This window comes from Pagrus pagrus (genome assembly GCF_965226575.1).
Source record: "Pagrus pagrus genome assembly, chromosome: 6".
NCBI lineage: Eukaryota > Metazoa > Chordata > Actinopteri > Spariformes > Sparidae > Pagrus > Pagrus pagrus.
In genome coordinates, this window is record NC_140190.1 from 13,755,302 (window position 1) to 13,776,503 (window position 21,202).

At 42.5% G+C, this 21,202-nt stretch overlaps 1 protein-coding gene across 5 annotated transcripts in view; it reads left to right on the top strand.

Annotated features, from left to right (window-relative positions):
• Positions 1–3,951: 3,951 nt before the first annotated feature.
• Positions 3,952–21,202, top strand: part of rxrgb (retinoid X receptor, gamma b) — a 31,974-nt gene continuing 14,723 nt past the window's right edge. The window contains exons 1-2 of one of the 5 annotated variants that reach the window (XM_084354246.1): positions 4,196–4,210; positions 11,859–12,064. In XM_084354246.1, coding sequence (XP_084210372.1) covers positions 11,998–12,064 — 67 coding nt within the window. In that variant the 5' untranslated portion in view covers positions 4,196–4,210; positions 11,859–11,997. Of the gene's footprint in view, positions 4,211–11,623; positions 12,065–14,895; positions 14,964–21,202 lie in introns of those variants that run through there. The other 4 variants (XM_084354248.1, XM_084354249.1, XM_084354247.1 and 1 more) reach the window with 4 other exon arrangements.

Consider the following 21,202-nt stretch of genomic DNA (forward strand, 5'->3'; position numbering starts at 1 on the left):
GAATGCTCACGCAGAGCACAAAATGTTTGGAACGGTGACACCCACAGATCGTGCCTGCTGTGTGTTTTACACAAACAGAAGCTTTGTCAGCTTCTCTTGTGAAGCATGTTCTAAGACTTTGTTTGTGATTTTTTAAATGGCACGGGCACAGCGGTAAGTGACATTGTGTGCTAAAAATCAGTAATCCCTCATGGGCATTTCAGGTCGTTGTGAGATTAACCTGAGGTGGTCTGGTTGATTCCCTGCTGGACTGGTTCAGTTCCATCCTGAAAGAACAAGCCCCCAGTCGGTCTTAACTTATTACAGCAAGGTAAAGTCTAACATAGAGGTCAACCATCTGCCTATAATCTGCACCCCACCTATAACATAAAACCTAATCAACTAATGTAAGCAGTCTTATGTCGTGAATCACTGGTAACTCCAATATGTTTATATGCTATTTATTCCTAAATCAGTGTGGCTGTGCATCTTGTTCAAATCAAAGGTGGCCTTACCTCAAAATAAAAATATAACCCACGTGTCTGCCTATATCGCGTGTCCTGATGCTAATGATAATGCAACTGTGTCCGATTGGAGTGGTGTGGTAATGGCATGGACGGTGTCTTTAGTCTGTGGACAGTTCAGGGCTCATCATATTGATTGTGTGTAAAGCCCCCTGAGACCCAGACCCGGACTGCAGATTATCAGGTTAACCTGATAATGTTGGCAGAATGGTTTAACAGGACATTTGCATAAAAAGGAGTAGAGTGCTTTGGTCGTATTGCTGTTAAAGCTGCTACGGTATCTCTAATCTTCTATCTGAAGTGTGACATCCATTTTGATGGTTTGTTGGGCCATATAATATGACAGAGATGACAATCAGGGAAAACATGCCAATGTTTGAAACAATTCAAACGCACCATTTAACTGATTTAAGATTATCATGTCAGCACAATCCCAGGAAATATCCTGTGTCACATCATGCAATTGCAATATATTGCCTCGCTCTAACACAGTCATAAGACGGTTGTTCACTGATCAGTCATCAGATCATGTAGAAGAAAGCCAGATCACCCAATGGTAACCCAATTTAAGCATTTAAACAGAGTTTGGGCAGTTATGCTATTTGATTCTTGTTATCTGTAGTCATGATGGCTAGAGATGATAAAACCTTACCTGCACATTAGGGAGATGCAAAATAAAAGAGCACGCCATCATCCAGTAGAATCCAATGATCATTCACAGAAATCTGCTTCTGCTTACAAATGTCTGCTAGCGAAAACAAAAAGTCAAGTTTGGAACTGGTTTGCATGATATTTAGCACCAACTGTCTGCAATAACTCCAATAATGAGTAGCAATCATGTCACGGAAGGATTAACTGTCATTAAACTGTCATGCATGATTTAAATGATGATTTCTGGGATATTTATTTTTTAAGGAGAGCATTTGTTGTGTGCCTGTAATTTTGATTCTTGGCGTCCTCGGAAAGAACATTCAAATCTCAGTGGGTTGTAAATAAAGTGAAGACTTGTGACACTGCTGTAATAGACAATGACCAAAGACAAAACGCCCCATGCTGGTGATCAGACAATGTAAACCTAATTAGGCAGAAAAGAGGAGAAACAAAAGGTAAATGGAGTTATTCATGGCACACATGGCTTTTAATTAGTATTTACCACCAAACGAATTCATGTAAATTTGTCAGAGGCCTTTTAGTGTGTCAGTTTAAAACATTTGAAGTGGGTCCACAGCCTGTTTTCAATCAGGCGTTCCATATAAAGATTTTTTTTTTTTTCCACTGAGGAACTGAAACAAAGTTCATCCATCACTGTGGATGTTGAAATGATGTCTGGTTTTATTTTTGTGCGATTGCAATGATGCGCGGGTGTTTTTAGGAAATACTCAAAATAGTTGCATTAACTACTGTCCTCCCATGTAGCCACGCAAGGCCGCAGAATCCGTTGGTGAACCACTAACCTAGGAGTGAAAAGGAGCAAGAGAGGTGGAGGACGAGCGCCTTCTAAGCAAAGAAGAGAAGCCCTTTTGCAAAAGGGAGTTCGAGACCACATTTCATCTTTTGTGTGCCAGATTGATGACCTACGAGATGGATGATGTTCTGTAGTGCTGTGTGGCATTGTCTTATCCCGGCCGACACAAAGAGGGAGAACACTTATCATCTCAGCCTTATGTATGGAGCAGGGGGCAGGGGTTGTCAGAATGGTGAAGGGGGTCCGGGAGGGTGGGGGGTGGCGAGGTCCCTCCGATAAAGCGTGATGGAGATGGGCTAATGACAGCGGAGGCAGATGGAGAGAGCCATCTCCCATGACGACGCTGCCAGAACCTCCATCCTGAAGCCAGAGAAGGACGGACACAGAGGAAGGGAGCCAAGAAGAGAGAGAAAGTGAAAAAAGATTACATGTGTGTGTTTGGATGCGTGCATTCATATGTGTGTGTTCTTCATGTGAAGTGCAGCTTTAAGATGCCTTCGCTCAGGTTTGCGTTGTCCTTTTAGCTGCTCTGTGACTTGCAAGCAGGTGGCCCAGGTTTGTTGCTTGGTTTGGGATTAGGCTTTAGGACACTGTTTGGTGGGAATGGTGGTATGAATACAAAGGGATTAGTGCAAAGGGTTGCTTCATTGACTGTGAGTGTGTGTGTGTGTGTGTGTGTGTGTGTGTGTGTAGGGGAAGGGGAGGGTGGCCTCTGAAGTTGATGGATGGATGGAGAGCCAACAAGAATCAAACATTCGGCTGTAATCGGGCAAAAACAAAAGAAAATCAAAGAAAATGTAAAATATCAAAAACAATGTGACAGGATAAAAAACGAGTACAGGGTCATTTTGGGAAGCAAGATTCCCGATGATGTGACTTTATTTTCTGACATCATTAAAAAAATAAATAAATAAATAAAGTAATAAACTTAAAATTTGAATTTAAAAAATGTCACCATGAAAAGGAGGAAACGCACATGTCCCCCCTCAGTTCCCACGTCCCTCTCTTAATGCACCAGAGAGGGGAAGGAGAGAAAAAAAAGCCCCACCAAAATCATCTCAATGCCTTGAACCATGTGCCACCATTAGGAACACACAAAGAGAGATCTGACAAATGGCCATTTTAATGTCCCTCTTTGACTTTAATGAATTTATACGTTATCTGGCCCTAATGGAGGCTGCGGTGGAGGGGCTGGCGTGAGGCCATAACAAATGAAAAGCTCTGATTAGTGTAGAATGAGCCGGGGAGAAAATGCCATTCATCTCGGTTAGCATCCTCCTGCGCTCCTTTATGGCTCGCTGTTGCAAGGACGGTGGAGCCGGGGGTGCTTGTCCCATTAGCGGGGCGGCCCAAATGGCCCCCGCCGCTGAGTGGTCAGCGGGCCGGCGTTGACGGAGCGTCTGCCCGCTCCGCAGTTCAAGACTGTGAATGCCTCAGTGCGGCTTGACTCCTGAATAACCTTCTGAGGTACCGGGAGCCTCACCCCTACATGACCCCGCACTCTGAGCAAAGGGGTGTGGGGGGACTCCGGGGGGTACCCAGACCAGGACTCTCACTAGGTAAACAGAGGAGAGATCCCCTCAGGGAGAGACGGCAGGAGACCAAAAACAATGTTTTTTAGAAACACAAATATGTGTGGATGTGAATTTAAACAGCAACAGATCTGATGATTAATTAGAGCTGATGATACGGATTTGGAGCTGGAAAGCAAGAAATTTAAATTATAATTGTAAACTTATGTCTTATCTAAATATCTAAATCTAAATGCCCTAGTTAAAATGGTGGCTTTTTAGTAGTGGGGGAGATTTTTTTTTTTTTTTCAGATTATGTAAAAAAACGTGACTGGTGAAAAGAAGAAAAAAAAAAAAAAAAAGGCAGGCTCTTCTGAAACCAACACCATCTCCCCCCTCCTCCTCCTCCTTTTTTTTTTGTCCGGAAAGTAACATGTAACTGTGAAAATATTGCAACACAGTGTCACTGCAGGAGAGATGTTTCGTCATGATCGTGTTGGAGCTTGATATCGACCACTGTTGTCATTGGGAGAAGCCCTGTTTTGCTCCCCCCTCCTCCTCCTCCTCCTCCTCCTCCCTCGCTGGGCCCCCGTGTAGAGCCGCCTTGCAGAGTTGAGTCGGGCTGGCTGGCTGCGAGAGGAATGCGCTGGGATGCGGAGCAGCACCGACTGTAGGAAATCGACGCCACAACTCGCGCAGTATGGACAGTAATGATCCGTATTTACACCTCAGTAAGTACCCCCTCAGCGATTCACGTCGCGCCCGTGTCCGCCTGTTTGTGTTTCTCGGCGAGCTGCTTGCGTTTTGTTTTGACTTTGGGGCAGAGTGCGTTTGTTTCGTGGCGTTGTCTCGAGCCGTTGCGCGGACTTTAACAAGCCGACTCCTGCCCGTGTGAATCCGCTCGCTGTGCCTCTCTCTCTCTCTCTCTTCGCTAAATAATCTCGTCCCAACTGTGCCGATTGAGACGAAAAGCCGCGGCCGATGCAAAAGTCAGGTGATCGCGGTTGCGCCGGTCAGGCAAGGTCAGAGGTTGGCACTTTAATTGCGCTTATGTAATTTATGGCGCTTGTCGCGCGTCTCTTGCTAAACTGTTTGAGACAGAAACACAATTTATTGGTCTGGGGTGGCAGTGAGATCCAGGGAGAAACGCATGAAACGGGCTTGAGGAATGGCGGATTTGCACTGATAAACAAACTTGCTGTGTGCGGTGGAGACGAGTGTGCGAGAGCCGCCCCGGTCAGCGCTCTGCCTCTCGTATCCAGCTGAATGACAGCTTGGTGTGATTCTGCTCAGTAAAGCTGAACTCTGGTCCGACTCATTGACTTTGCCCTTGAACCAGCTGATGATGGCTCCCCCCCCCCTCCTCTCTATTATCAGGATTTCTGTGACAGCCTAAAATCCACAGAGAAGAGGAACAGCTTCTCCCTAACCCTAACCCTAACACGAGTTTGCAACATGTGCAGTACATACTGTACACATCCTACACAGAGAGTGTCTGGCTTGTGTTTTTGTGAGCTAAACCTTTTCTTTTAGATGAGCCTATCTTCACTGAGAGGCCTTTTCAGCTTCACTGAGTCACACACTATATGCATCATTTATCATGTGATGTTTTTTTTCTCTCCCCCCGAAAGATAGACTCATTGTCAAACCACATGCAATGTGCTTCTCCGCCGCTGTCTTTTGAGGAGATAATAATGTGGCGCTACCAGGAACCAGCCTTTGAAGCCCCTTTATGTCATCGCAGATATCTCGGCACCATTTGGAGGGGCTGAAAATTGTTTCAATAATGAATGTGGCTCCCGGGGGGGGAATGAGAGGACATCTGGATGTGAGAGCATGCAGAGGGAAGCCCACAGTGTACAGAGCAGTCCCCCTGGGCTACACAGTCTTTCATGTCCGTCTTTAAAGACTCACTCTGATCAGACAGTAGTGGGATCCTAAGATTTAGGACAGCATCAGACAGTGTGCAGATCAGCTGTTACTGAGCAGTCATTAAGTATGTGATATACCAAGTAGGCCTGGAGATACTCTCTGGTTACAGCTACACCAAACAGTCTGTAAAACTTTTTTCTTTTTTACCTCCGCCAAGGAGGTTATAATTTGGTCCGTGTCCATTTGTTGGTTTGTAAGCAAGAATACACAGAAAGCACAGGTCGTGGCCCAGAACAGCCACCAGTAACTTCCAGTGTGAATCTGGATGAAGAGACCGATCCAGGATTTTCTTCCCTCATTTTCTTTTACATTGCGAGATAGGGCGTTTTTCATCATTTTGATTAATTCTGTCAGGGGGTAGTGAATGGATTTTGATGAAAAAAGCCATCAGCAGTATATATGTTGTTAATAAGATGTATCTGATATTGGATTAGGCTCAACTGGATCAAAGGGGACTGTATGGTATGCGGTCTACTGAGTGCCATTCTAGTTTTGAAACATTTCACTCACACGCTTTATTTGTCTCTTTGCTTGTTATCGACACATTTCTAATGGTATTTTACTATATATTTTAGGGTTAATCCAACTGTTTATGGAGAGTTGCCATTTAAAAACCACTAATCTCAAAAATGTTGATGAATTATGGTTTTGGTGAAGGGTTTTGTTGTCCAATTATGGTCCAACAGTTATGCTGTCGCAGCTTTCCCAGCCCACAACGACTTTGCAGTGTGGGCTACTAAAAATATTTGCAATTTTTGTTTGATCAACAGCTTAAAGTACTGATCATATGAGGACAGTTCTTATCTTTTAGTGCAATATCATGATAAAAGTTAATGTCACTGAGCTGCTTCTGAGTGAAAGACACAACTGCCAACAGATTATTTAAAGGAGGAAATGTCCTTGTTTTGTCTGTGTGGCGGCCTACAACTATGATTTACGGTGTGTTTTAGTGTCAACAGCCCAAACACCAAAACACATGAAAACAGGGACATAAATACAACCCATTCCTTGACTGGGAGACGATCACTCTCAAATGAATTCGCTCTCTTTGTAATCTGTCATTAGTGTACAGTGGTGAAGCAGTGTGAAGTCAAAAACAAGTCTGGTGATTATTTGCGGATTGTTTCGTGATCCACTCAGCTTTTCCCAAACATGTTGTGTTTCAGCAGGTTTGATTTAGGCCTGCCCCAGTAGAATCAGCATTTTTCTTTAACCTCCTTCCCAGCACTTCAGCACTTTTTATTTTCCGTCAGTGGAAGCGATCCTAGACGCGCTGACAGGTCGGGCACCCACTCGCTACTTTCGACAGCGAGAAAGCTCGCAGTTCAAGGAAGTCGTGGCAGAAAGAAGAACGGGATGGGAGAGTGAGGGGAGCCAAATAAAGGGGAAGTGGAGGGGGGGGTTGGGGGGGGATGGAGGGAGAGGTCACCCTAGTTGATGTGAGCTCTCATCACTCGCCGGGGGTCATAGATTCACCTCCCTGTGCTCACACACACAGAGGCAGAGAGGGACACAGACCCAGTCACTACTTCACAGCTGCAAATATGTGGACTTCCTATATATGCGTAGCTTATTGGACCGCAGAATGAGATCCTGATATCATGTGACTTAAAGAATGCAGGTGGTGCAATTTGACTGTGAAGTCCCGGCAGTATTAAACCTGCTCTCTAACGGCCGATCCCTGCACAGAGCATTCCCCCACCCACTCCTGCAGAGATAAATAAACCACACAGGTAGAGGGTGTGGCTCTCTGTAGGTATTTGTTTAAGAATTCTGTAGCTTGAGACCTGCGGTGCAGACACCTGCATTAGCACACAACACATACAATGTATTTATTTCCAGGCACTTTGGATTGAGTACGTGTATTTGTGTGTCAGTGTAAAAGAGTCTGCTTGTCTTGGCTGTGTGCGGGTGGGTGCTAATTGTGAGAACAGGATGAGGGAAAAGAAGGGGCGTCAAGGAAGGAGGCCATTCTCTGGGCTAATTGCCAGTAATTAGTCATTAGTGAAGAAGGTCAAAGCCTTGATTTAATTCCAGCTTTAATCAAGCAGAGAACCTTGAAAGGCCCACAGGCTGCAGCCGTGTTAGGTTGTGAGACGTTTATAGCTATTTCTTTGCTAATTGTGCAGGAACAACATACGTGCCTCACATGGACGCACACACTAAGTTTAATTTACCACGCACTGAACGCTATGTGTTACGCATCCTCCTGATCTTGAGCATCTGTCGGTTTCAGAGTTTGTTTTTAGTTATTTTATAAATTGCGAGGCATAACAGCTAAATATGTGGCTACATTGTGCATTCAATGTCGGATGAATTATGCATTCACAACAAAATATACTCTTAAGTATCAGAAGCAAATTACTCATTATGTAGACTGGTCCCTGTCTGCAGGGCCGCTGATAGATTTGCTAGTGCACAGGGCAAGATCATCTCCAAAGGCCCCCCCAGCATATTAACTTAAGTGTTAGGGGGGCCGTTTGGGCCCTTTCTTGACCAAGGGCCCCGGAGCAACTGACCTGGTGCGCCCGCCTGTCGGTGGCCCTGCCTGTCATTGTTATATCAGTTATATTAATACGTTATAAGATTATTATTGATGTATTAACATGGAAACATGGTCGAGGTGGAAATCACTTGAACTCCATATATTGTTGGGTAGTTAACAGTAAAAATATATATATTTAGAGACTGATAATGGGTTTTATCTGTTAAATTGTGATGCTAAACATAACTACTACTAGAGTGGATCCCTCCGCCAATGCCAAACAGCCCTAATTAATTCAATCCAGCCTAATCCAATTTAAAAATGTATAGCATTTTAAATCCACTAGATCCGGATTATTATTTGGATCCACATCAATATCAAACTCTATAGCACTGTATCACTCTAAACTTTAAACCACCCCTAACTGCTTAACCATAATTTAAGCTCACCAGATCTAGGATCCGCATCAAATTGTTCTCCCTTATAGATACCAGCCACCTAAATATGCCTGATTTCTTTTCATCAAGATCCATGCACTATTCAATCAGAAATTAACAAAAATGTCAATAAGCTCCTTATCTCACAACGCCCTCTCTCACAATGTCAAAGAAAGTGAGGAAAACATTTCTGGATTCGTCCTTTTATCTGGATCTGCACCAAAAGTTAATGGGGACTGTTCTGGGGCGAGACCCATCCAAGTTTCACAGAAATCTGTTCACTAGTTTGTCTGTAATCCTGCTGACAAGCCAACAAACAATGGACATGGGCAAAAACATAACCTCCTTGGCGTAGGGAACAACTTTGATGATTGATTTAATGGTGCCACTTTACAAAGAGGATACAAATCATATACTTAAGTAATGATTAACTTATGCATTACTCATAATAATGCTTTGATCCATGAATTATGTTCCTAACCATTGACGAATGATCAAGTCACTATGACTGTATGTGATTGGTTCACATCACGTAACAGAATGGTAATTTTGACGCATTTCCAACATTCATTTTATCGAGAAAAATCTGTTTTCTGTTTCTCTCTGTCTTATATCATTGTGTATTGAGTATCTTTCAGTGTTTGCAGTGTTTGCTGCACAGAAAAGCAAGTGAAAATGTCACCATTTGTTCTGGAAAGCAGTAATGGGCATTTTTCACTACTTTCTGACATTTTATAGACAAAATAATAAGTCACTTAAACACAGATTAATCGATAAGGAAAAGAGTTTTAGGCGCACAGAACTCAACTTAACATTATACACTAAAGGTGTACTATGTAGTTTTTGGGGAAGAAATTTTAATAAGAGGAGTAAGATCTTCATTGACTAATCTTTTTATGCCTAAACAAACTAAATAAACAAACTCTTTGTTTTCATTACTGAATAAACAAACTGATCTTAAAGGAAAACACAATTTGTTGTGTTTTACTTTGTTTATATTTGGCGGACCCTGCCACCTTTCTACTGTAGCTTCAGACAGTGTTCTGGGGACCTTATTTTCCTCTGAGAACAGTTTAAATTTCTTCTCCAAAACTACATAGTGCCCCTTTAATAGGATGGCTCAGTAGACGTTGGTTTGATGAACCAGTCAGAGCTCTTCACCGTTCACTCTGTGCTCCACAGGAGCACAAATGGCAGCAACAGGTAACAGCTAAGTACAAAAGATCTCATTAAACCCATCCAGCGTAATACAGAACGTGCTCAAAACACGCAAGCACATTGCTGTTGTGATGTTATTCTGCTGTTCACTCATTTCTTTTTCCTCTGCCTTTCCCTACAAATGTCTACTCAACCAAGCGTGTTGCATGATAATGTCCTTCCTGTTGTCAAAAATCACTGCTGGCAAGGAGAGGAGGGCTTAAAGAGAAAATCTCGAGCGGTGTCTCTGCTTCTTATTCAAGGATATAAAAGATTTACAATTTGTAGACACGAGTGTTCTTGACAAAAATGACAATGAGATTATTAGAAGTTCAGATGTGTACCCTAAATTTAGGGCTGCCAATTATCCTCCTCCCTCGTCTTCGTTGTCCATGATACGTCTATGAATGCTAATTATGGCTCAGGGTTAATTTGGCGTGTTTTATGTGGGCCATGACACATTAATATAACGCAGCATGCATTTAAGAAGGACTGCATTATTTTAGCTTTTAATCTGATAGAAAAGCCAGTGTCTCCCTCTCCGTCTTCCCTTCTTCTTGAGTTGTTGCGGCTGAGTCTCTTGCCAGGTTACTGTCAGGGGATCTGGTTACTGGTGGCTATCCTTCAGACACTGTATAGACATTTGATCCAGCCTCGTGCAGGTGCACTGCACAAGAAAACTCTTTGGAGTCGTGTAAGTAAAATAGATGCACACATGCTCCGGAGGGCCTCTCGAGTTTTTAGTGCTATCTTTCAAAGGTCTTGCAAAAGCGGGTGAACATTCGATAGGGGGGCAGGATAAATTAAAAAGAGCAGCTGTGGTCTAAAATCAGTGCCAATTTCACATTTATTGGCTAGGGCTATTTCCAGGTGACAATGATATGACATACATCCATGGCCAAGAATTCATGCTTGCTCTCTCAGAGACATAATATGCTTATACTCATGTTCATAATTTTATTCGGGTTACTACTTGGATAGGTCGACATGCTTTAATGCTAAAAAAAACACATCAGTGTTCTGACGTATGGTGTCTGTTTTAGCTCCTGTCTCTTTAAGGCCCCCCTCCTGAAGACCCAGTATGCTCTGATTGGTTTGCTCACACACGCCTGAGCCAGCACCGCTCAATGCGTCTCCGGTCGGCTCTGTCGTGTTTTTCAGCTTCCAGTTAGCTTCACTTCTTTCGTGAATATAGGCATGTGGAAGCAGTGTTTTCTGTGGAGGGAGGCGGTTTGGACTTTCAGCTTTTTAACGTTTACATGCACAGGAAACTTTATAACACACTGAAGCAAGGGAAAAGACTGAAAAAGCATAATAGGTCTCCTTTTTTACCTAACTTTTCCCACTTTGCAGGCTGACTTTACTGCCTTTTGTTTCACTTATAACCACTTTCTTACTATTTTTAAATGCCTGTTCTGCTAAATGAAGTCTTGACAGAGTCGGACTAAAGATTGAATCCTCCATCCCTGTTTTGTAGTTTATTTAGGTTCCCCTTAGGCTTTGTCGTGCTTTGTTCCTCATTGCCTTTAAGGTATATTTTTGGCCTGTGTCTGCATCTGGCTTTTCACTTTGCTGCGTGTTTGCTTGACCATCCTAGCATACCGAAAAAGACAATTCCTGACTTCCTGGAATGCTATAACACTTATTAAACACACAAACACACTAACAATGTTCACACAGGCAGCTACAACAGAACCGTTAAGTGTGCGTGCTGGCACGGTTATTTCTTGGTACGAAGAGGAATGAAAAATGTTTTGCAGAAGACGGAAGAGAGATAATTCCTTTATGCTTATGAACACTTCCTGTCACCTCCTTTGTCAACACTTTCATTCATACCACCTACATATGAGACAGAAAGTCTATTACTAAGAACACAAAATGAGGAAATATTTGGAAACAGAAAGTCATTGACACATAAAAACCTCTGTGGACAAGAGGAACATCAGTGGCGTACTGTCTTCCCATGCTCTCCAGTCTTGATCCCTTTTAAGAGGGAGTAATCGGAAACTTCTGGTTGCACCGTTCTCTTGAGTGTGACCCCTCCTTTGCCATGACCACCCATTCCCTCCCCTAATGTCAGACACGCTGCTCTGCTAATACAACAGGTGTCTCTGCACAGATAGTTTTACCACCACTGAGAGAGAGAGAGAGAGACACACACACAAGATGAGTGGGCGGTAGGAGAGCTGATTTGTGCAGCAGTCGGGCAGCAAACAGTTCCTGTGGGATTGATCTCTGGGGAAGGATAATCTGGGTAATCCTATAACCGGCGCCGTTGGACTCCGCCTCTTTTGCTCTTCACTAACCCCCCCACCCCTCTTTTCCAAGTCGACCCTTCCGTTCCTGGTCTGCCCTGAAAATGAGTACATGACAGCATTTTTTAGCTTGTCACCGCACCAACAGTTGAGTCTGAGTCCTGGTCCTGAGCGCCTGGCGTCCTGCCAGCGCCACGCTTGCACCCGAAGGCATGTGGCACCCCGTGGCTTCACCTGCAACTGGAGGCAGCCCTGGGAGAGAGATAGGTTATGGCCACTGTGAGTAGCCTGGTTTTGTCCTGCCTGTGTGTTTGTGTCTGTTTGTTGGAAATGAGGACATTTCAGTAGTAGGGTTGAACTACGTGGTGAAAGATGTTGCTTTTTTGCTTCACTGTTGTACTAAAAGCAAGCAGAGCACAGATGCTTCACGGTAAAGCCTCTTATCCCTGTGCACACTTTGAACAAGTTATTTTGAATTTATTTCCCAAGCGGGAAAAATGTGCAACAAGCAGGACAAATTCATCTGTGGAGCTTCTTTGCATTTTTCCATATAGATCAGAATAATTTTGTATATTGTTTGGATGGGATTGAATCTTTAAGTCCAGATTTCATGATCGTATTGGCTCCCAGCACCTCAGTTTTTTCCTTCAAAATCGTTGGATAATATTAACCAGCTGTGACAGGTACAAGGCTTGGCTGTTGGCCGCTACAATCGAAAACTTGTGACTCACTCGGGGTCTCAGATGTGGTCAGTGCAGATGCCACTCAACATAACGGGACGCTTCCAGCTCTCATTGCCTTGTCCTTCACTATCTGTTTATCTCTCAACACTTGTCCCTTCCTATTAGCCCTCTCCATCCTGCGTTCCTTCTCTGTGTCTGCTGCCTGTCACCCTGCATCCTTCCATCAACGCTCACACCGATGAGGCTTTTTATTTTTTATTCTTGTCGTCCTTCCTGTGTTTGAAGAGGTGTGGGAGGTGATGATGTGAGTTCACTGCCACGCATATTGCAGTCAGCCGTTTTAACTGCTCACTGTGTGTACATGCATCATGTGTTGATAGTAGAGCACCGATTCTTTTCGCCTTGGTCCTTGTGAGAAGCATGTGACACGTTTACAACTGTAGTTCCTCCTCGCTGAAAACCATGAATATGTTCATTCATTCTGCACGTCTGGGTTGATGTAAGGAAAGAGAAAAGCTGTCAAACTTCACAGAGCATTTTCCAGCCCGGGATGTTGACCCTAGAGAACAAAAACTTTGATGCTAATCCAACTTGTGGCGCATGAAGAAGATGTGTCAGGATAATTAAAACCATGATGCTCATAAATACTCTTCAGTAATGTTGATGTAAAATGGATTGAAAGGCCACTGTTGAGCCTCTTCAAACTAGACCTCCACTGATACTTGATTTATGGGGTTGATACTGACATTAGCAAGTAAATAATTCATATTAAAATGAATATTATATAATGTATATATCTTAATATTGTGGCTGATATATGCAGTTATCTTGCATTAGTCCCTTAAATATGGTTATCAAGCGCTTGGGGACAAAACAATGTTACTAAGGCAGGATATTTCATAATTATATATTATATATTTAATTATTATTTATTAATTCCAGGCATTTTTTTCTGCATTATTCTTTTAAAAAAGAGGTTTTTTCATATCAGCACATACCGGCCAACATATACACCGATACCAATATATATCTGTATGTATAGGTTTTGCGTGTTTTCACATTGACTATAGCCATTTTAACGCACATTATAAGTTTGTGTATTGATTTCATCTGTGTTCCAGACAGCCATTAGTTTCAGTTCATACCAGTATGATTTGGAAATCAACCTCACTTGATAATTTCACTTGCTATATAGATATTTAAACTGCTGAAAAGAAGTAGCCCATTAGAAAATAAACCTGGAAAGCAAGAAAAGAAAAAGCTTTTTTTTTTTTTTTTTTTCTACTTCTAGCTGTTATTGAGTCTGCGTGCGATGATATTCACATTGTGGTTGTGGGAAGGTTAGAAATAAACTGAAAACTGTTAAAGCAGTTCACCCTCACTGAGCGGCTATCTTTGCTGTAGATAGTTAGCCTCGTCAGTGCAAATTGTCATTGAAATTTTGCAAAATCAGCTTAATAAAATGCCTATTTATGTGCATTTCCATCCACTACTTTAGTAATAGGTCGAGATAAATGGCTGCTTGTGCTAATTCTTTGGTCGGGTGGCATAGGATGTTTGCAGGAGAAGAGCGCCAGTCGAAACCTCGAGCAATGAAGAAAACACGATGGAAATATTGCACTTGTGTTTGTTTCATATTTTGATTTGGGGAAGGTTACCGTCTCCTCTCCAAACAGAGATGGTGGTTGTCTGCCTCAATTTTCACCTCTCGCATGCCTCCTGTACGCATTGTATGTTCACCAAGTCTGTTTCCATTGCACTCTATCATATTCTGCCGTCATCAATACACCTACATCTTTGCCAAGCAAAAAACAGCAAATTTCCACAGCGTTTCCACTGGGTTTTTTTATGCACATATTGAAATGTGCAATAAACAAACAGCTGGGTGGAAATGCATGTATTGACGCTTTCTGTCACCTTCAGTTCAGTCTCTCTTGCTTTTTTTAATGAAAGCTTGGCCGGTGTAGAACATACTCAGATTTTTTTCTCATGCACCACTTCGCCCCAGTACAGGCTTACTGTAGCGTCTGAGCTGGTTGTGTAGTCTGGCTTTCTTTCTAGGATCTGGTCACAGGTCCAAAGGTCAGGTCGCCCTGGTCACACACTGGGTCACACTCATGAGTTGAGTGGCTTAGTGTGTAGCGTGTCTCTGCGTGTGTGTGTTTGTGTGGTGATAGGGCATACCCATCTCCCTGTAGCCCTCTGCAACAGCGGGAGAATATTTCTCGGAAGTCATCTGAGTTAGCTCATCAGACGGATGCTTCGGCTTGCTGGACCTTTCGGTCCACACGGTTGTTTGTTTTTTCCAGGACTGCGTGGTCAGCCTGTTCTGTCCGTGCATGCGGACTTGTGTTATCTCTTGTTTAAGTTCAAAACTTTTTTATCACTCACAAAACACTCTTTATCTCATCTCTGTCTCAGCCCTGGCCTCCTCATCGATCCTCTGCCTCCGTGCAAAGAATTACCCCGCTGGCAAGTTTGCAGCATCTTTGGATGTGAGGACACACGACAACGACGGCCTATACATTGCTACGATGTTCATTAGCTCGGCTTGAAATCTACTTTTGTATGAAGCAGCGCTAAAGGGAAACTGCGAAGGCTGCATAGGAAGCCAGGGAGCAGAGTTTATCTTCTTTTCAGGGAAATTGTGTGAGTTCACTACGGGGCAGAATTTGGGGTCAGAGAAGTTCACTAGCTTGTGTTGTCACAGCCGTATGCCTTTATGGGGAAAACATTTTTCTATTTCGTAATGTTTTCGACAAAGTAGGAACGATAAACAACTATAGAATCTGTTTTTGAATGAAGTTCAACTGATATTATGGGCTGTATTTATTTTGGCTCTTTAGCTCCAAAAAGGCAGTCATGAAATGGAACAGGTGTCCTTGAGGCAGCTTTGGACAGTTTGCCGTTTATGTAACAGTAGAGAATATCCTCATTTTCTCTCACCAAAAACCATTTCTGTCTCCTAAATCACAGCTGTGCAGAAAAACACAGGGGCTTTTCCCAATTGATGATCTAATATTCTCTGCCAGGCGGAGAGATTAGGCGTGTGTGACGGTGGGATCATGTGGGAGGGAAGCCGTTTCGTAGAGGGACAATGCCCTCCCCCATCATCCACCCCTCATCCCTTTCCATCCATCCATCCATCCATCCATCCATCCAACCATCCATCCATCCATCGCTCCCTGCCTTCCTCTCTGGCTCTGTCCCTCCCTCCGTCCCCTCCTCCTCGGCCTCCCACCTTCTTGACAGCTGGCCCGCTGAGCTGCAGATACTTACCCGGGGATAAGAGGATTTACTGACACAATTGATCAGACATCAACCTCATTTAGCAAAGAAATGAATGTTTAAAGGGTGGCGGTTTTGCGCTACCAGTGTGCGTGGAAGATCTGTCTGTTTTTTTTTTCTTTTACTTTTGATGTGAAAGATGTGGAGTGTGTGTCAGAGGAGGGTTCGCGGCCGGTGCTCATGAGCTCATTTGGCAGTGAAGAGATTTCTTAATTACATGTCTGCTGCATCTAATGAGCTCCGCAGGCTGTCCGTCTGATTACTTTAGGGTGCGTTCTGCTCTCTGTCATATGGTCACAGCACTGTCAGCCACAGATATGAGCACGAGAGCACGCACACATGCTACACACCCACACACACACACACATGCAGACACAGATACAAAGCAGGTATTAAAGAGATCGATGCACACGCTGAGGATCCGTCTTCATAGCGACTAATCTGAGGCTTGTGTTGTTGTTCAGGAGTGGATCTGCTGCTCCCTACCTCCACCCACTCCCCCCAATGTACACTCCCAGTGCTGCTCTGCTCTCCAGACAGGAGATATTATTAGTTAGTGGGCTTATTGAATTACCACACAGTGGAGTGCTCCATGCAGCCACTACCCAGTAATTAACAGTGAGGGATTTAGAGGGTTTGTGGTCCGTGATGTTTCTTTAAACCTGTTGATCATCAGATCAGTGTGATACATCTGTGGCTTTGGCTGTTCTCTGCCACAAATGTTAGAACAAACTGTGGTTGGCCTACATAAATTATCATCTGAAGTGTACGGCAGCTGTTGGATGGTGGTGGGGATGATGATGTGGTATTGTGTATGTTGGCGTTGTCTCTGATTACCTGCTTACATTGTGATATAAGCAATGGTGTCACTTTGTGTTGAAAAGTGGTGGGGACGTAGGGGCTCAGAGGAGATCAGGCTATGTAACATCCAAGAGGAAAAAGGGAGAGGACATTAGAAACTACTTAAGCAAGCTACATGGTAATTTACTGGCCTTGATATGTCTACAAACCTTAGGCTTGACTCGTTACTGTAGCTTGCTATGTAATCAGCCCATCCAGTATATTACAATATGATTTTACACTATATGCAGATCACATTTATTATCTGATGTACAAAAACAGTTGTCCTGCACATGTTGGAGGCTACTATTTAGCCTTAGTTTATAGCGTAGTGCATATACATATTAAGTTCTGGGTTCAGATACACCAGAAACAAAAGCAGCCAGCTACAAATGAAGGTGCTGATGAAGAGTAAGGTGTTCTCATTAGAGCACTGTTAGGTGTTTGCTATTTGCTTACAAATGATGCTTTTAAAAAAGTGATGGAGGACAAAGTGTAAATGACACATGGATGTAAGAAATACGGATTTAAGAGTCATGTTTTAACCGGATGTGATCATTTTATATGAAAGTACTAATCACAGTTCCTAGTCGGGCGATTATTTTCTTTATCAATTCATTCGTCTTTGACTAATCTTTTACTGCTTAGTCTATGAAACACCAGAAAGTAGTGGACATCACAATTTTCCAAAGCACCACTTCAGATTGGTGGTTTTCTCTGACCAACAGTGCAAAACCTCAACAATCTCTCATTTACAATGCTACAAAACACAAAAAAAGCAACAAACCCCAATATATGAGACACCGGAGACAGAGGATGGTTTGCAGTTTGAGCTTTACAGTTGACTTAAATGATGAATTAATTATTAAAATAGTTGTTGATTAATTTTCTGTCATTCAACTTATCAGTTTATCGACTCGTTGTTTTAGCACTAGGTCACAGTCTGTCCTCACTACAGTTTATACTATATAGTACATGTTTGTAGTGGAAGTCTCTGGTAGGTTTGCAACAGCGTGAGCAACAGCATTTTCATGGCACGACAACCATCTTTAATGGTATTACAGTATACGGTATTACATTATTTTGTTTTTATTATTAGTATCAGCTACAATGACTCTTAAAGGCATAGAAACAGCAGGATTTCTTTTTGGTTGAATACTTGTATAATTTCATGAAATAGTATGTCCTGACAGACATGAAACTTGATATGAAATTGAAATCCAAATATTTAAATAACGCTAATACCTTAGATGAGCAAATGTATGGTATGATAACAGTCGGATTTCAAATCACCGGTTTACCGCTACAACCCTAGTCACTGGCTGGATGCATTTATCTACGGTTTTTTATACCAATGTCACCAAGACAAATTCTTATTTAGTTTATATCATGCTTATAATAGTTCATATTAGGACAACAACAACAACAACCACAACAACAACAAACTGAATATAGCAAAATGACCTAGACTAATAATATTTCAGCAGACTGTTTTTACTCCTATAACAATGTAGCTACTTCTAACAAATCCATTATCCCACAGTTCTGCCCTGAATCTTTGACTGGTCATATCAAAATTAATCAAGTCAAATGTATCAGAGGAAATCAATTTTTGCATTTATTTCTGTTGAAGTGACTTTATCGTGAAAAGTGTAGATTTCAGGTATCGTCCATCCCTAATTCAGATCAAACTCTGTTGGGCTTCTGTCTGAATGCTGTAATGATGAAATGCTGTCATGAACACTTTGTTTCACGTCCCCTCTTTGCACTTATTTCTGGGAATGATCAGTGTGACTGTGTGCTGCCGCAGATAGGAACTCTTTTGAACTTGGTTCAGGAGTTTGGCAACAGGCGACCTTTGATTTGCGGCGCCAGCGGTCAAAGGTGCCCTTCACTGCTCTGTCTGTTTGTTTGCTCTCAAATAGATGCTTGTGTCTCTGCAGCACTGTATCAGTTTTAACACTGTCTGACAGGAAGCGCTGGAACTAAACCTGTGTGAATTCTGAGTTTCTTATGATGAGCGTCTGTCTGTGATCGACCTCCCAGTGCCGACTAATGTCTCTCTGTGTTGTGCAACGTGTGAGAGGCCTGTACATTCCAGAGGCTTCTTTGTGTAGAGGTGATTTACATAGAATGGAGATGGAACAGCCGGTTGAGGCGGGTCATTCGAGGATAGGCCCCTTTGAGCTGCTCTGGGACGATTTATGCTTCCTCCGCTGAACATGCTGGCCTCCTTAAGAAATGCACGCACAAACACACACTCTCTTCACAATGCATGCTCAGCTCGCCGGCCATTCCCTGTTAGGCATCCCACCAGCTGACTGTCCGTGCGCTTTTGTGTTCCCCTGTGTCATCTTTGGTTTCATCTCAAACATGCAGGTTGGGTTTTAGACAGTTGTAATGTCATGTTGACAGAATAGGTTTCAAATAGGACTGCATCTAGTGACTGTTTCTATAATAAGTTGACTTTTTTTGTCTGTTGTTTGCTGATTGGTGAAACTAGAAAATGTCAGAAAAGCTTTTGTGTCAAAAGTTTTCTTAACCCCGGGTCAGGTCCAGAATCCAAAGATCTATTTGTTGGCTATTTACCTCAGCAACAGTGTCACATTAATGGTCTGTGAGTTACTAGGACCACAAGACAAATGCATGTTTGGGACCAGAGCAGATTTGGCCCTGTGATCGTGACCAAATCCTGCACCATTTTGAAAGGTATTCACTATTGATTATATATTGAATATATATTATTTTGAGGTCTGGTTGAAGATGTTACCCCGCTAACTATGGTATTGGGCTGGGCAGTTTAGCAATATTTTATCGTTATTGTTACATGAAACCAGATTTTAGATTCCTTGATTCGATAGATTACTTTATATCTTGATATGGCATAAGTGTTGTCATAAGCGTTGTCTTCTCCTGTTTTTGAACTCACCAGACTTGTCCTAGTACTTGCCTTTACCCAATTAGTCATTATATCCACATTACTGATGATTATTCATTCAAAATATCATTGTGTTAATATTTTTGTGAAGCTACCAAGAGTCATCCCAACAATATTCTTATAATTTTGATATTGAGGTATTTGGTCGAAAATGTTGTGATATTGATGTTATCGCCCAGCTCTAGCATTTATGAAGTGCTTTTGAGTAGATTTCGAAATATCAAGATATGTATAAAGTTGCGTTATTAAATTATTAAATGATTATTATGTTAAAAATGTTGCAATATTATTTTATGCCATATCACCCTGCGACTAGAGCTGACAGTAAGCTTGGGCTGGAATGAAGGATTTGTCTCATTATCGATTAATCTGCTGATTGTTTTCACATGTGATTGATTTGAAAAATGCTCCTCACAATTTCCCAGAGCCCAAAGTGACATCTGACAATGTTTGTCTGCTTCAGATTTTAACTAGGGCTGCACAATCAATCGAAATATAATCAAAATCGCATTATGGCCTAGTGCAACATCCAAATTGCGAGAAGCTGCAATTTTCTGATAAAGGTAAACAAATCTTGTTCTCCAGACGTAAGAAAACATGTTTGTTCTGTGCAGACCCCAGTAAATGTCACATGATCATGATTTCAGCAGATTTTTTTCAGTGAAAATTAGATCGTGATGCAAAAATGATCATGCCCTCGAATCTTGAATCATATTGTAATTGCAGTATTTGGGCCATATCTTGCAGCCCTAATTTCTATATAGCAACCTTCATCTTGCTGGTCTTGAAATCCACAAGAGCACGTTGGCAAATGTTTGGCAGGAGTGACGATAGCCCTGTTACTTAATATCCTACTCAGCACTTCTGGACTAGAATAGATCTTTACGAGCCCCCAAGGGAATTTGCCATGGACATAAAGAGAGGGGTCAGTGCACAAAATCAGACCCAGTACATGCTGTACAGTGCCCTTCCATTACATAAGCTCATTATTTGGACAAATGTGCGCTCCAAAAAAAAAAGTTCTGAAAACACTCCCACCATTGTAGAATTTAAATCTCTGTGTGTTGCATCATAGGCCGTTGTGTACGGTTTTTAAGAGTTTATTGCTTTTAAATTGTATTTTATATCTTGTGTATCCACTCAGCTCTGTGGGAGAGATAGAGAGAGGGAGGCCCTGATACATATTTGCCTGCCAGGGATCGGTTGTGGAGGGCTGGAGAGAGTGGGCGGGTGAGAAAGGGGGTGGAGGCTATAGTCTCAGTGCTAAACAGGAAGTTGCACAACATCTGTTCCTTGGCATTCAGAGAGGGAGTGAATGGCCAGCTGTGTGTAAGAGTGTGTCTTCATGCAAAAAGTCCTGCATCCAGGCGGCAGACAATGTGACATTCCTCTCTTGTTTCCCAATTCTTTGAAATCTGAGAGCAACTGTCTCGCATTGCTCAAAGTTTCCATTTCTTTTACAAAGAGTTTATGCTTCTTATATCCAGCGGAAGAGAAACTAATGTGTGCTTAATCACAGCCAGAGGTTAATTGTCAGAGCAACATTTTTCCAAATGATAGCAAAGTATTTAGCAAGAAGTTATTTCCCTTAAGGAAACTTGACGTGCAGAAACAATATCATAAACTCTATTTCTCAGAAGTAGACACGTCTTTGTAAACATACGAGAT